At 39.9% G+C, this 14,070-nt stretch overlaps 1 protein-coding gene across 3 annotated transcripts in view; it reads left to right on the top strand.

The window, feature by feature from the left end:
• Positions 1 to 742: 742 nt before the first annotated feature.
• Positions 743 to 14,070, top strand: part of NCAN (neurocan) — a 381,019-nt gene continuing 367,691 nt past the window's right edge. For all 3 annotated transcript variants that reach the window (XM_077252478.1, XM_077252484.1, XM_077252470.1), the window contains exon 1: positions 743 to 1,105. In XM_077252478.1, the coding sequence (XP_077108593.1) occupies positions 1,089 to 1,105 (17 nt within the window). In that variant the 5' untranslated portion in view covers positions 743 to 1,088. The remainder of the gene's footprint in view (positions 1,106 to 14,070) is intronic.

Here is a 14,070-nt window from a genome sequence, read left to right as displayed (position 1 = left end):
CTCCTTTTCTCTCCTGCCACTACATCCCTTGCTTATATCACCATTCTGCTACTAAGTCACAACCATATTCTGTGTCCCAAAGTTTCTTTGCAGTGCATCATCACCTCTGTTGGAATGTCTTATCTTGGGTCAGATCTTCAGTAACACTTACCTCATGTATAACCAGTAGTTTTTGGCTCCTGTAGGAAATACACCTCTGATTTTGCTGCCCCACAAGCTAGCATGAGCCTCCCTGCTCCTTTTTTTTCTGTTGTTCCCCTCTTCATCATATAGCCATACAGATCAATTACTCATTCTCCATCTCACACGCTCCTGTGCATCCAGTTATTTCAAATCCATTGATCAATTTTTTATCTCATCTCTTCCTGCCTCTGTATTCCCTTTTGAATGCACAACCCTTCATTCATTTAAATTCCCTTTCAACATTATAAATTGTCTTTCCTGCTTAGCCTGTATTGCACCTTTCCTGCCCTTTATAGACATTCCCTGTGTCTTCTATTAAGCGCACACATTGTGAAACTTGCAGACACAGTAGGAGGGTAAAGAGTTAATTCACCACATAAAGACATATCCCAATAGATGCCTTGTAGATGTCGGTTTTATAAACTTCCCCCACTCAGGGTAACAACCCCCCCTGCAGTGCAGCCCCTGGACCCCTCACCAGTCTAGATAATAAAGGGTGCAGCTAAATCCCTACGCATGCTCATTCCACATTCCCCTTCTCCCCTACCTCCTCTAAGGCACTGTGCAGAGCAGTATCTCTCCAGCTCACATCCTATTGATCCCTGATGGGATGCTCTGTGACAGAGGTAGGGGATGCCCAGGGGTCCTGTGTGTGCAGCCTTTAACCTTACACCCCCTCCTTCCCCAGTCTGCAGATGTGAGGAGGATGCAGAGGAGCTGTATGCCTGTCCTATGCTCACACCCCTTGTAAGAACTGGCTCTCCTGCAGCATCCTCTGTCCCTGGTACCCAAGCAGCCCTGGATGCCTGACCAGCCGCTGGTGCTCCACAGCAGAGTGCACCTTTCCTACCTGACTCCCATACCGGCGGAGGGCTTGGTCAATGCATTCCTGAGGGCTCCATACTATGGATCATCCGAGCAGGTAATTATTACGCTTTATTATTACTCTCCGCTGACTCCCTCGCATGGAACACATAAGACCCCTGTTTATTTAGGATTACTATGGGCTAAGTGCTTTCAATTGTCCTTATAAAATCCCCTCCGTGCCCACTGATGCATTGCTTTTGCAAATATGTTTTAATAGGATTTCAGCTCTGTTGCTCTGCCATTTTATAAAATGCAGTGTGTTTTAGATAATCCCTTATCGCTTTTATTAGTGCTGAAGCCTTGAAATTAGATGGATTATTACAAATTGTTAATGGTTATGGTTATAGTCATCATTTCAATTTGAAGAGTAATACAGAAGAAATTATTACAACGCAAATAGAGATAACGATACCAAATATAATGAAACATAATTAGTAATTAAAAAAAAAGAATCCTTTGTACATTTCCAATCTTCATGCTCAAAAGATTGTATATTTATAGCTCCTTATGCTATCAATATGAATGCAATTCTGTATATATGTACATATGGATACACACATATCTATAAACATATATATATATATATATATATATATACATGTGTGTATTTATATGTATATACATATGTGTGTGTTTTTTACTTAACAAACTCGAAATAAAAGAGTGAGTGGTTATATCCAGTATCTTACCACGATTTATTGAGAATATAAATTGATATGGATACTAAAAATGAACTTTTAAAGACTTTAAAACAAACTATATATTACATTGTATGTACGTGTGTCTTTTTTATGGCAGGCTGGTGTTAATGAATAAATGATGTGTGCTTTTTGTTTAGACGCCTACAACATGTTGCTGGAATATAGATTCCATGTTTGTAGTAGACAAGCCTGCTGTGGGGAATGCCTCTAGAATGCAGAATGACTCCAGAGTCATCAAGGCAAAATGTACATAGATACATGTCATCTTTATGTACCTATGGGGATGGAGAGGTATCTATTGTGACAACAGAAAACCAATATAATTGGCATTTGTCAGTCTATCTTTTCTTCATGTGGAGCAGGTGGGCTATTAGATTCCTGTTGGCAGTCCCAGTGAAATTAATAGAGGGTGAGAAGAAAGGAACATGCACCATTGAAGTGTTCAACGTAACAGAGACGTGGGAATTACTCGTTCATTTTGCAAGAAAACAGGAACAGCTGAACTGAAATAAAAAGATAAATACCAGATATACATTAGAGATAGATAGATAGAGAGAGAGAGAGAGAGAGAGAGAGAGAGAGATAATAGATAGATAGAATATCTGAGATAGATACACAGAGAGTAGATGTTAGATTGCTGTATTGAGAGGTAGATATTAGTTCTATAGATAGAAAGATAGATAAGTATTGTATAGAGAAAGAAATGGCTGGATAGATACATAGATAGATAGATATTAGATGGTAGATTGACAGAAAGATAGAGAGATAAATAGAATATCTGAGACAGACACACAGAGAGTAGATATTAGATTGCTGTATAGAGAGGTAGATATTAGCTCTATAGATAGAAAGATAGATATGTAATCAATTCTATGGAATATCTATTATGGACCCTAACTTGTCAGCACCTGTGCCCACTTCCATGATGCCTGCATATATTCGGAAGTACAGTAACAGTAGATCAGTAGATAAGGAAAACATAGCTTCCACATAATGGGTATGAAGCTGCCCAGTTACAGCAAACCTTTTTTTATAGAGGTTCATGCTTTGCTTCTTTTTGTTCTGTGCATTTTCCATTTATGTGAAATATGTGATATGCAGCATTTTGGGATTACCGGCGCAGGACGTGACCCATTACTGTGTAATAGAGATCCCATAAATCCTGAGATAGAGGTCACTCATAAGGTGACACTATTAGTATTAATAATACATTCAGCAATACCATACAGTCGGTAAAGCTGCAGCAGGGAAACAATGATGGATAAAACAATGGTCTCTTCCTGTGCCAAATGCTTTGAATTGTGAAGTATTTGGTTTTTAGCAATATTGACAGAACTATTTACAGCGAAACAAAAGGAAATGTAAAAATACATACACAAATACCTATAAATGCTCATAGTCTACTTGTTGTATAGAGACTGTCAATTTCTCCTCTTTATAACAGTTTTAGGTGGAAGACATTTGTAAGAAGTATAAAATCATAGTTAAGGACTTAAGTCATTATGAGGGTGAAGTGAGGGCTTGAAGCTTTTTGAATCAATAAATATAAATGATATGTTAATTTCCTTTTTTCTCTGTCCGATTATTCACTGTGGTGTCCATGTAAGGACATTTCCTTCCCCAACTTGCAGATGAAACCTATTAGGACTTCGGTACATGATTGCTGACAGGTTTTGACAACATTGCACTTTATACAATAGAATTACTTGCTTTCTTTTACTGAAGAATTTCCACATAGACAAGTCACAATGGCATTAGATATTGTCATTTCCTATGGGGCTGGCTTGTCCCAGCTACTCATGGAGCAAAGTTGCAGCATTTAGCTATCATTTCCATCCATGTGGCTTATTACATCCACAATTATTACATTGTATTGACCTTTTTTTTTTTTTACAACTAAATAGATCCAAAACCCTGTGCTGATTAATTGAGTAATTAATGTTGATAGCTGTTGGTGCTCCATTTGTCTGATGCAGAGCTCTAGGTCCCCAGTATAGCGTTAGAGGGGTTGTGTCAATTTAAAAAATTACTAAAATTGCAAAGAGCTTGTAAAAGCAAGCAACTTTGCAATTGAAAATCTAGATAGAGTTTTAATGTTATACTGTATGGCTCATTGCCATGGTTACCAGCCACCTCTGCAGGCTCATGGTGGCCAATTGCTTAGACAAGGAGTGTGAAGAAATGCCCTTTGCTTTAATTTACAGACTGCTCATGCCACTCAGAAAGTAGCCAGATTCCTGGATACAGCCAGCTTTAGCACCCCTAATCTTTTCCCATACAAAGAAAGCTGCCTCTACTCCAGCCTGAGGGGTATTACAGCTCAGACCAGCGGTGCGACCAAGCCACTAGTCAAAACCGTCACTCTTCTGGAGTACTCTGACCCCGGCAAAGCAGGAAACCCGGGCGGTGAACTGTGGAAGATTCATCTTGAGCCAGTCCCTTAAACCCTATTCTTTTAGAGCTTTATCACATGTCCAGATACAGCCAACAAAGTGTGCACAGAACTGGTAGAGCCATCAATAGAGAGAGCTATGTATGCCATGCAGCAGCCGTAGGACAGGATAAGGGTATGTGTCCACGTTCAGGATTGCATCAGGATTTGGTCAGGATTTTTCATCAGTATTTGTAAGCCAAAGCCAGGAGTGGGTGATAAATGCAGAAGTGGTGCATATGTTTCTATTATACTTTTCCTCTAATTGTTCCACTCCTGGTTTTGGCTTACACATACTGAGGTAAAATACTGACCAAATCCTGATGCAATCCTGAATGTGGAAACATACCCTAAGGGTCAGGGGCCCCCTTTAACTAGATAGGTGTAGTGCCCATATCTCTCAGACGTTCCTGACACATCCTGTGGATATCCCATAAATGTCTAAGATGAAAATGCCCCTTTAATTGTTACAGTTCTGATTGCCCACAGCCAACACTGGGGGAAGCTTAGCAATTTATAGAAGACAGATTTATTATTAAATTAAAAAAGTTTACCCTAATGGCATCTCCAGTGATCAAATGGTAGCAGCTCTGACAGTGGCTGGATGCAAATTGTATATGGGGCAAAACATTACAGCTCCGTACACTGTTTAATTGACCTTCTGGGTACTGCGGATCAGCTCCTATTCACTTGAATAAGAGCTGATCTGAAGTAGCCGGGAATCACCACTAAAAAGTGTACAAAGCTCTTGTATTTTGCTCCATACACTGTTTTCATCTGTTAGGGGGGTGCCAGGTGTTGGACTCCCACTATCTGGTATTGGTAACCTATCCTGAGGATAGACAATCTGGAGACAACCACTTTAAAACATACCTGTTGTTAGAGGTGACTTTTAAGACTAACCTGTCATGTTTGTGTACTTGGGGAATAAGACTATATCTGGCCAATATGTAACTTGTAGCTAGCATTTTTTTACCAGTTTCTCTTCTCCAGGCCCTATTTCTAATTTTCATTTGTGTTTGACGCTAAATATTATGACCTCTCTCATACACAGAACACAGAGAGAGATAGATGGTTGCATGCTCTCCTGTCTGTAGTACACAGATGGAAGCAAAAACAGCATGACAGACAATATCCAGCAGTACTGAGCTGTGTACCTGTGAATCCAGCACTGATGTTAAATACATTTGCTGAAAGCTGCAGCACAATATGCCTGTGCCTGCCTGATATCATGTTTTGCCGAGTCCTCATAACTCCTCTGCCCCATCTCCACTCTATAGAGTAGAATAGGAAATGTAACATGTCTCATAATAAGTGGATAAAGAAGCAGATTTCTCTAATAAGATATATTACAAAGTTTCTTATATCTAATTGAATTATTGATTTATTTTAATAAGAATTGTATAAATTCATCCTTAGTATGCTGCCTCTCATGTTGACTGCCAGTGAAGCTTAAATCAATTCTGTGACTGTGTGAAAGAAAGCAGGAGATTGGGGGATTAAAAACCAACCAACATTTTCCATGAATGATATAATCTGAAATTAATAAACACAGATTTTTAAGCCTATTTAGATACACGTACACTTTAAACCATGTGCAAAATTGGAAAGCAAATGTATTTGGAAAAGTTGCCGCTACCAGGTCAGTAATGTAGCATCTTATTTGATCTCATAGTCAATAAATGTGTTATAGAAAAAGGTAGGCTTTTGTAAATGAGTTCATGTTTGAACCTAAAGGAGATAGGTCATGCTGCCATGTTTTCTATGGTAGGACAGGAGAACACAACAATTATCCTTTATGTTATTTCATATGGGACAGGTAGAAAGCAGTATGACGCTTAGAACAGTTCCCAATTTGATTTTCAATGTTACTATTCCTATGGTCATGACAATAAAATCAACCTGATCAGAGGTTCCCTTCTCCTTTGTCTTTCCAAGAACAAGAACTTTCAATTAAAGTAGCATTCCTCCTCCCATCAATGTTTTTATCCACTTAATATATTGCAGCCATCATATTATATAGCACTGTGTACTTACAATTGCTCATTTTGTCTTTCTACTAAGTCTCTTGTCCCTGCATTTATCATTCCCCTTTTCCACTCCTGACCCAGCTGCTCCTTCTCCCCCTGCCAGAGACTTTTGCAGTGACTTATGACTCATACAGGGAAAATTGACCTCCTGTTTCTATATAGCGCTTAGGAGGTTTCAGCTCGTAAGTTTTTAATCACGTGATGTCATAAACCTGATGGAAAACAGAAGAATTAGCTGGGTAGAAAGAAAAAATGAGCAATTGTAAGTACACAGTGCCATATAAAAATCATGACTGCAATATATTAATAGGATAAAAACTTTGATAAGAGGAGGAGTGCTTATTTAAAGGAGTCTACCACCCCCAAAATGCAAATTGCACTGCATAATCATTTATGTAGGATATGTAGCCCATATAAAAATCATATGTGCTGAAAAATATGCTTTTTTAATATGCAAACAAATGTGTTTCAGTGCACTCTCATTGCAGTACGCAAGTGCAGATATGCCAAATGATTTTAGGCAGTGTTCCTTCTTACCAACAAAGCATTGTCAATCAAGATATAGGAGTGGCTTTAAAATGCAAACAGGAGGGCATAAAGGTACACCACGGCATAAGCCATGACAAGAGTGCATCAATGCACCCTCTTTTGTATATTAAATGTAAGCAGATTTTTCAGCAAATATTAACTTATATTGTATATGCCTGGTATGATTTTTATAGAGGCTGTATTCCCTAATGTTTATGCAGCGTAATTGGCATTTTGGGAGTGACAAACTCCCTTTAAGGCACGTCTTGCCTTTATACCTTTTCAGAACTTTCCCTATATTTATTTAAAAAATGGGATATTTGACATATATATCTTGCAGTTGATTGTTTTCTGTCCACTCACAAAAATATATTTTTGTCACAACACTAAATCCTATATACTGTAGCCTCTGGTACATACAGATTTTGAAAGAAAAGTATTGCAATGCATATACAGACCATTAACAATATTTATATGGGAACTTTTCATACGCAATCCAACCTAGCTAATGTTCCATCTGAGATGAACAGCACCAAATTGGGCAAAAGGATTAGGCAGGTGTTGAAAAAATGTTTTAAAAAATAGAAATGTGGATAGTTTTTTATTACTAACAAAATGCAAATGAATAAACAAACTAGAAATCTAAATGTAATCAATATTTGGTGTGACCACCCGTTGCTTTCAAAACAGCATCAATTCTTCCAGGTACACTTGTACACAGTTTTGAAGGAAATCTTTGCTTAGGAGCGACCTTGTTGATGCAGTATAACTACCTTGTGTCTTGTTACTGTGCTCAGTCTTGCCATGATGTATATGACCTGTGACGTATGTGGTGTATGACCTCACCCAGTTGTAAGTCTCCTACACAGCTGTTTGTTTCAGTTAATGACTATGTTGCAAACTACATATGAAAATGCTGATTATTATCACTTGTTTGGTATAATTGGCAACTTATACTCCTGACTATAATCCTACAAAATCCCTGACTGTATGCAAGTGTACCTAGAAGTATCAATACTGCTTTATAAGCAAAGAGTGGTCACACCAAATACTGAAATGATTGATTTGCAAAGTATTGTACATAGCTGACAAAAAGTATAATTATGCACCGTATATACTCGAGTATAAGCCAACCTGAGTATAATCCGAGGCACCTAATTTTACCACAATAAACTGGGAAAATTTATTGACCCGAGTATAAGCCTGGTATGCATTGTCCACTCATCACTATGCTGGTATGCATGGTTCCCTCATCCCCATCCTGGTATTCATGGCCCCCTTCATCCCCATCCTGGTATGCATGGCCCCCTTATCCCTATCTGAGTATACATGGTTCCCTCATCCCCATCCTGGTATGCATGACCCCTCATCCCTATCCTGGTATGCACGGCCTCCTCATCCCTATCCTGGTATGCATGGTCCCCTCATCCTTATCCTGGTCTGCATGGCTCCTCATCCCTATCCTGGTATGCATGGCACCTCATCCCTATCCTGGTATGCATGGCCCCCTCATCCCTATCCTGGTATGCATGGCTCCTCATCCATATCCTGGTATGCATGGCTCCTCATCCATATCCTGGTATGCATGGCTCCCTCATCCCTATCCTGGTATGCATGGCTCCTCATCCATATCCTGGTATGCATGGCTCCTCATCCCTATCCTGGTATGCATGGCCCCCTCATCCCTATCCTGGTATGCATGGCTCCCTCATCCCCATCCTGGTATGCATGGCTCATCATCCATATCCTGGTATGCATGGCCTCCTCATCCCCATCCTGGTATGCATGGCTCCTCTTCCCTATCCTGGTATGCATGGTCCCCTCATCCCTATCCTGGTATGCATGGCTCCCTCATCCCCATCCTGGTATGCATGGCTCCTCATCCATATCCTGGTATGCATGGCCCCCTCATCCCTATCCTGGTATGCATGGCTCCCTCATCCCCATCCTGGTATGCATGGCTCCTCACCCATATCCTGGTATGCATGGCCCCCTCATCCCTATCCTGGTATGCATGGCTTCCTCATCCCCATCCTGGTATGCATGGCTCCTCATCCATATCCTGGTATGCATGGCCTCCTCATCCCCATCCTGGTATTCATGGCTCCTCTTCCCTATCCTGGTATGCATGGCTCCTCATCCATATCCTGGTATGCATGGCCCCCATCAGAAACACATTAAAAAAGTAAACCATCCTACTTACTGTCCCTGTGCTACCTCTCAGCGTCTTGTTCCAATGCCAGCAGGTGAAGCAGCGCGGTGAACACTTGTGTCTGCTAATAAAGGGAATTAATATTCACTGGGCATGGAGGGCAGTGAATATTCATTCCCCTAAGTAGCGAGCACACATGATCATCTGGCTGCTGAAGGAAGCCAGCAGCTGCAATTACTGTGCTATTCAAAAAAAAAGAATGTTCACTGCGAGCACAGTGAATATTCATTTCTCTTTAGCAGCGTGCACAGGCTTTAGCCGCAGCAGCTGGCTCCTGCCTCCTGTGACCTGCTGCTCTACCGTGGCCACTCCCCCCTCCATCTTCTGGGACCATCACTCAAGTATAAGCCAAGGGGGGCTTTTTCAGCATAAAAATTTGCTGAAAAACTCGGCTAATGCTTGAGTATATACGGTACTTGTAATTCAGACAGTCTGCTTCTGAAGCAAAAGACCCACAGCATGTCCAGTTACCGTACTTTTATAAATTAATTACCTTTAAAGTCATTTTTATTACCCATATAATATAGATTAATAAGTGTGCAAAGAGTTTAAGTTTATGCACTGTAAAAATGCTATGGTAGTCAGCAAAAGCAGATGGAGTATACCGCATGCGCTTCTTTGTTGTTTGGCTTGAAGAATAAGCATTTTTTTTTATAATGGATGATTTAATTAGTACTTTAACAAAAGAGAAATTACATTGTAGCGGGGCAGTCACCACTTCTGAGAAGTCTGTAAATAACTGCATTCCTTATAATATCACAATTCCGGAGAATCTTTTCATAAAACTCTTCAATGTCATTCTTTGTCTATTTTTCCTAGAAATCTATGAATAAATTGACAACTGGCTGTTAAAGGGGTTGTCTAGGTTGTCTAGGACTAACATATTGATGACCTATCCATTGACTGGGACATCAATATAAAACTGGTGGGTGTCCGACACATGGAACCCCCAACAATCAAAGGGTTTCTTTTCTGGCATTTCTGGCTACTGCACTTTATTTCCCACTCACTTAAACCCACTTGAAAGGAGTATGGTCTTATTCTACATGCACATTCCTTTTTTATTTATTTTCTTATTTTAGAAAAAAACACAGGTACCATTTAAAAGGATATCAAGCAGAAATAAAACATTATCATGGTAATAATGTAAGTGTTAAGTATTATTTTGAGGGTGATAAATGAGTACAAAGGAGAAAAACAGCAGTGTGTTAATATAGCTGACTTCAGAGTATATTGGATGCGAAAAGATAAAAGCGGCAAAAAGTTATGTGAACCTGTATATGATTCATCCCAATAATGTCATCACAATATGCAGTACAAGAGGATTAGAACCTAGAAGAAAGGATCTTTTGCTTCATTACTAGAGTATTTAATGGCCATGTACTTGTTCATAGGTACCATTTATCAGAATTATTAACTGTATAGGCAGAATGTAATGGAGGTTGGGTGTAGGTGTCATTTTTTTGTTCATATTGTATGGTTTATATGTATTATGTCTGCTACAAACGGACAAATGAGAAGTTGCAGTACATGAAGTAACCTTACTACCCTTGGTATTTCTGAAAACTACGTGTATATTCTTTAACCCCTTAAGCCCCGAGGGTGGTTTGCACTTTAATTACCGGGCCGATTTTTACAATTCTGACCACTGTCCTTTTATGAGGTTATAACTCTGGAACGCTTCAACGGATCTTGGCGATTCTGACACTGTTTTCTCATGACATACTGTACTTCATGAAAGTGGTAAAATTTCTTCGATATAACTTGCGTTTATTTCTGAAAAAAATGGAAATTTGGGGAAAATTTTGAAAATTTCGCAATTTTCCAACTTTGAATTTTTATGCCCTTAAATCACAGAGATATGTCACACAAAATACTTAATAAATAACAATTCCCACATGTCTACTTTACATCAGCACAATTTTGGAACCAACATTTTTTTTGTTAGGGAGTTAGAAGGGTTAAAAGTTGACCAGCAATTTCTCATTTTTACACCATTCTTTTTTAGGGACCACATCTCATTTGAAGTCATTTTGAGGGGTCTATATGATAGAAAATACCCAAGTGTACACCATTCTAAAAACTGCACATCTCAAGGTGCTCAAAACCACATTCAAGAAGTTTATTAACCCTTCAGGTGTTTCACAGGAATTTTTGGAATGTTTAAATAAAAATGAACATTTAACTTTTTTTCACACAAAATTTATTTAAGCTCCAATTTGTTTTATTTTACCAAGGGTAACAGGAGAAAATGGACCGCAAAAGTTGTTGTCCAATTTATCCTGAGTACGCTGATACCCCATATGTGGGGGTAAACCACTGTTTGGGCGCATGGGAGAGCTCGGAAGGGAAGGAGCGCCATTTCACTTTTCAATGCAAAATTGACTGGAATTGAGATGGAACGCCATGTTGCGTTTGGAGAGCCCCTGATGTGCCTAAACATTGAAACCCCCCACAAGTGACACCATTTTGGAAAGTAGACCCCTTAAGGAACTTATCTAGATGTGTGGTGAGCACTTTGACCCAACAAGTGCTTCACAGAAGTTTATAATGCAGAGCCGTAAAAATAAAAAATCATATTTTTTCACAAAAATGATCTTTTCGCCCCCAATTTTTTATTTTCCCAAGGGTAAGAGAAGAAATTGGACCCCAAAAGTTGTTGTACAATTTGTCTTGAGTACGCTGATACCTGATATGTGGGGGTAAACCACTGTTTGGGTGCATGGCAGAGCTCGGAAGGGAAGGAGCGCTGTTTGACTTTTCAATGCAAAATTGACTGAAATTGAGATGGGACACCATGTCGCGTTTGCAGAGCCCCTGATGTGCCTAAACATTAAAACCCCTCAAAAGTGACACCATTTTGGAAAGTAGACCCCCTAAGGAACGTATCTAGATGTGTTTTGAGAGCTTTGAACCCCCAAGTGTTTCACTACAGTTTATAACGCAGAGCCGTGAAAATAAAAATTCTTTTTTTTTTCACAAAATAGATTTTTTTAGCCCCCAGTTTTGTATTTTCCCAAGGGTAACAGGATAAATTGGACCCCAAAATTTGCTGTCCAATTTGTCCTGAGTACGCTGATACCCCATATGTGGGGGGGGGGACCACCGTTTGGGTGCATGGCAGAGCTCGGAAGGGAAGGAGCGCCATTTGGAATGCAGACTTAGATGGATTGGTCTGCAGGCGTCGCGCTGCATTTGCAGAGCCCCTGATGCACTAAACAGTAGAAATCCCCCACAAGTGACCCCATATTGGAAACTAGACCCCCCAAGGAACTTATCTAGATGTGTTGTGAGAATTTTGAACCCCCAAGTGTTTCACTACAGTTTATAACGCAGGGCCATGAAAATAAAAATCTTTTATTTTCCCACACAAGTTATTTATTAGCCCCCAGTTTTGTATTTTCCCAAAATTTGTTGTCCAATTTGTCCTGAGTACGCTGATACCCCATATGTGGGGGGAACCACCGTTTGAGTGCATGGCAGAGCTCGGAAGGGAAGGAGCACCATTTGCAATGCAGACTTAGATGGATTGGTCTGCAGGCGTCGCACTGCATTTGCAGTGCCCCTGATGCACCTAAACAGTAGAAATCCCCCACAAGTGACCCCATATTGGAAACTATACCCCCCAAGGAACTTATCTAGATGTGTTGTGAGAACTTTGAACCCCCAAGTGTTTCACTACAGTTTACAACGCAGATCCGTGAAAATAAAAAAAAATCCTTTTTTTTCCCACAAAAATGATCTTTATCCCCCCAAATTTTTATTTTCCCAACGGTAACAAGAGAACTTGGACCCCAAAAGTTGTTGTCCAATTTGTCCCAAGTAAGCTGATACCCCATATATTGGGGTAAAACTCTGTTTGGGCGCACGGGAGAGCTCGGAAGGGAAGGAGCACTGTTTTACTTTTTCAACGCAGAATTGGCTGGAATTGAGATCGGACGCCATGTCGCATTTGGAGAGCCCCTGATTTGCCTAAACAGTGGAAACTCCCCAACTCCTAACCCTAATCCCAATGGTAACCCTAACGACACCCTTAACCCTGACACACTCCTAACTCTAATCCCAACCCTAATCCCAACCGTAAATGTAATCCAAACCCTGACCCTAAATTTAGCCCCAACCCTAACTTTAGCCCCAACCCTAACCCTAACTTTAGCCCCAACCCTAACTTTAGCCCCAACCCTAACTTTAGCCCCAACCCTAACCCTAACTTTAGCCCTAACCCTAACTTTAGCCCCAACCCTAACCCTAACTTTAGCTCCAACCCTAGCCCCAACCCTAACCCTAGCCCTAACCCTAACCCTAGCCCTAACCCTAGCCCTAACCCTAGCCATAACCCTAGCCCTAACCCTAACCCTAGCCCTAACCCTAACCCTAGCCCTAATCCTAATGGAAAAATGGAAATAAATACATCTTTTTAATTTTATTATTTTTCCATAACTAAGGGGGTGATGAAGGGGGGGTTGATTTACTTTTATAGCATTTTTATAGCGGATTTTTATGATTGGCAGCTGTCACACACTAAAAGACGCTTTTTATAGCAAAAAAAGTTTTTGCGTCTCCACATTTTGAGACCTATAATTTTTCCATATTTTGGTCCACAGAGTCATGTGAGGTCTTGTTTTTTACGGGACGAGTTGACGTTTTTATTGGTAACATTTTCGGGCACATCACATTTTTTGATCGCTTTTTATTCTGACTTTTGTGAGGCAGAATGACCAAAAACCAGCTATTCATGAATTTCTTGTTTTTTTTTTGGGGGGGGGGCGTTTATACCGTTCCGCGTTTGGTAAAATGAATAAAGCAGTTTTATTCTTCGGGTCAGTACGATTACAGCGATACCTCATTTATATCATTTTTTTATATTTTGGCGCTTTTATACGATAAAAACTATTTTATAGAAAAAATAATTATTCTGGCATCGCTTTATTCTGAAAACTATAACTTTTTTATTTTTTTGCTGATGATGCTGTATGATGGCTTGTTTTTTGTGGTACAAGATGACGTTTTCAGTGGTACCATGGTTATTTATATCTGTCTTTTTGATCGCGTGTTATTCCACTTTTTGTTTGGCGGTATGATAACACTGGTCAACAGCATTTTTGGTGCCAAAGATAT

The sequence above is a fragment of the Ranitomeya variabilis genome, chromosome 1 (genome assembly GCF_051348905.1).
Source record: "Ranitomeya variabilis isolate aRanVar5 chromosome 1, aRanVar5.hap1, whole genome shotgun sequence".
Classification (NCBI taxonomy): Eukaryota; Metazoa; Chordata; class Amphibia; order Anura; family Dendrobatidae; genus Ranitomeya; species Ranitomeya variabilis.
Note: the sequence above shows the minus strand (reverse complement) of the source record. Positions and strands in the feature narration are given on the sequence as shown.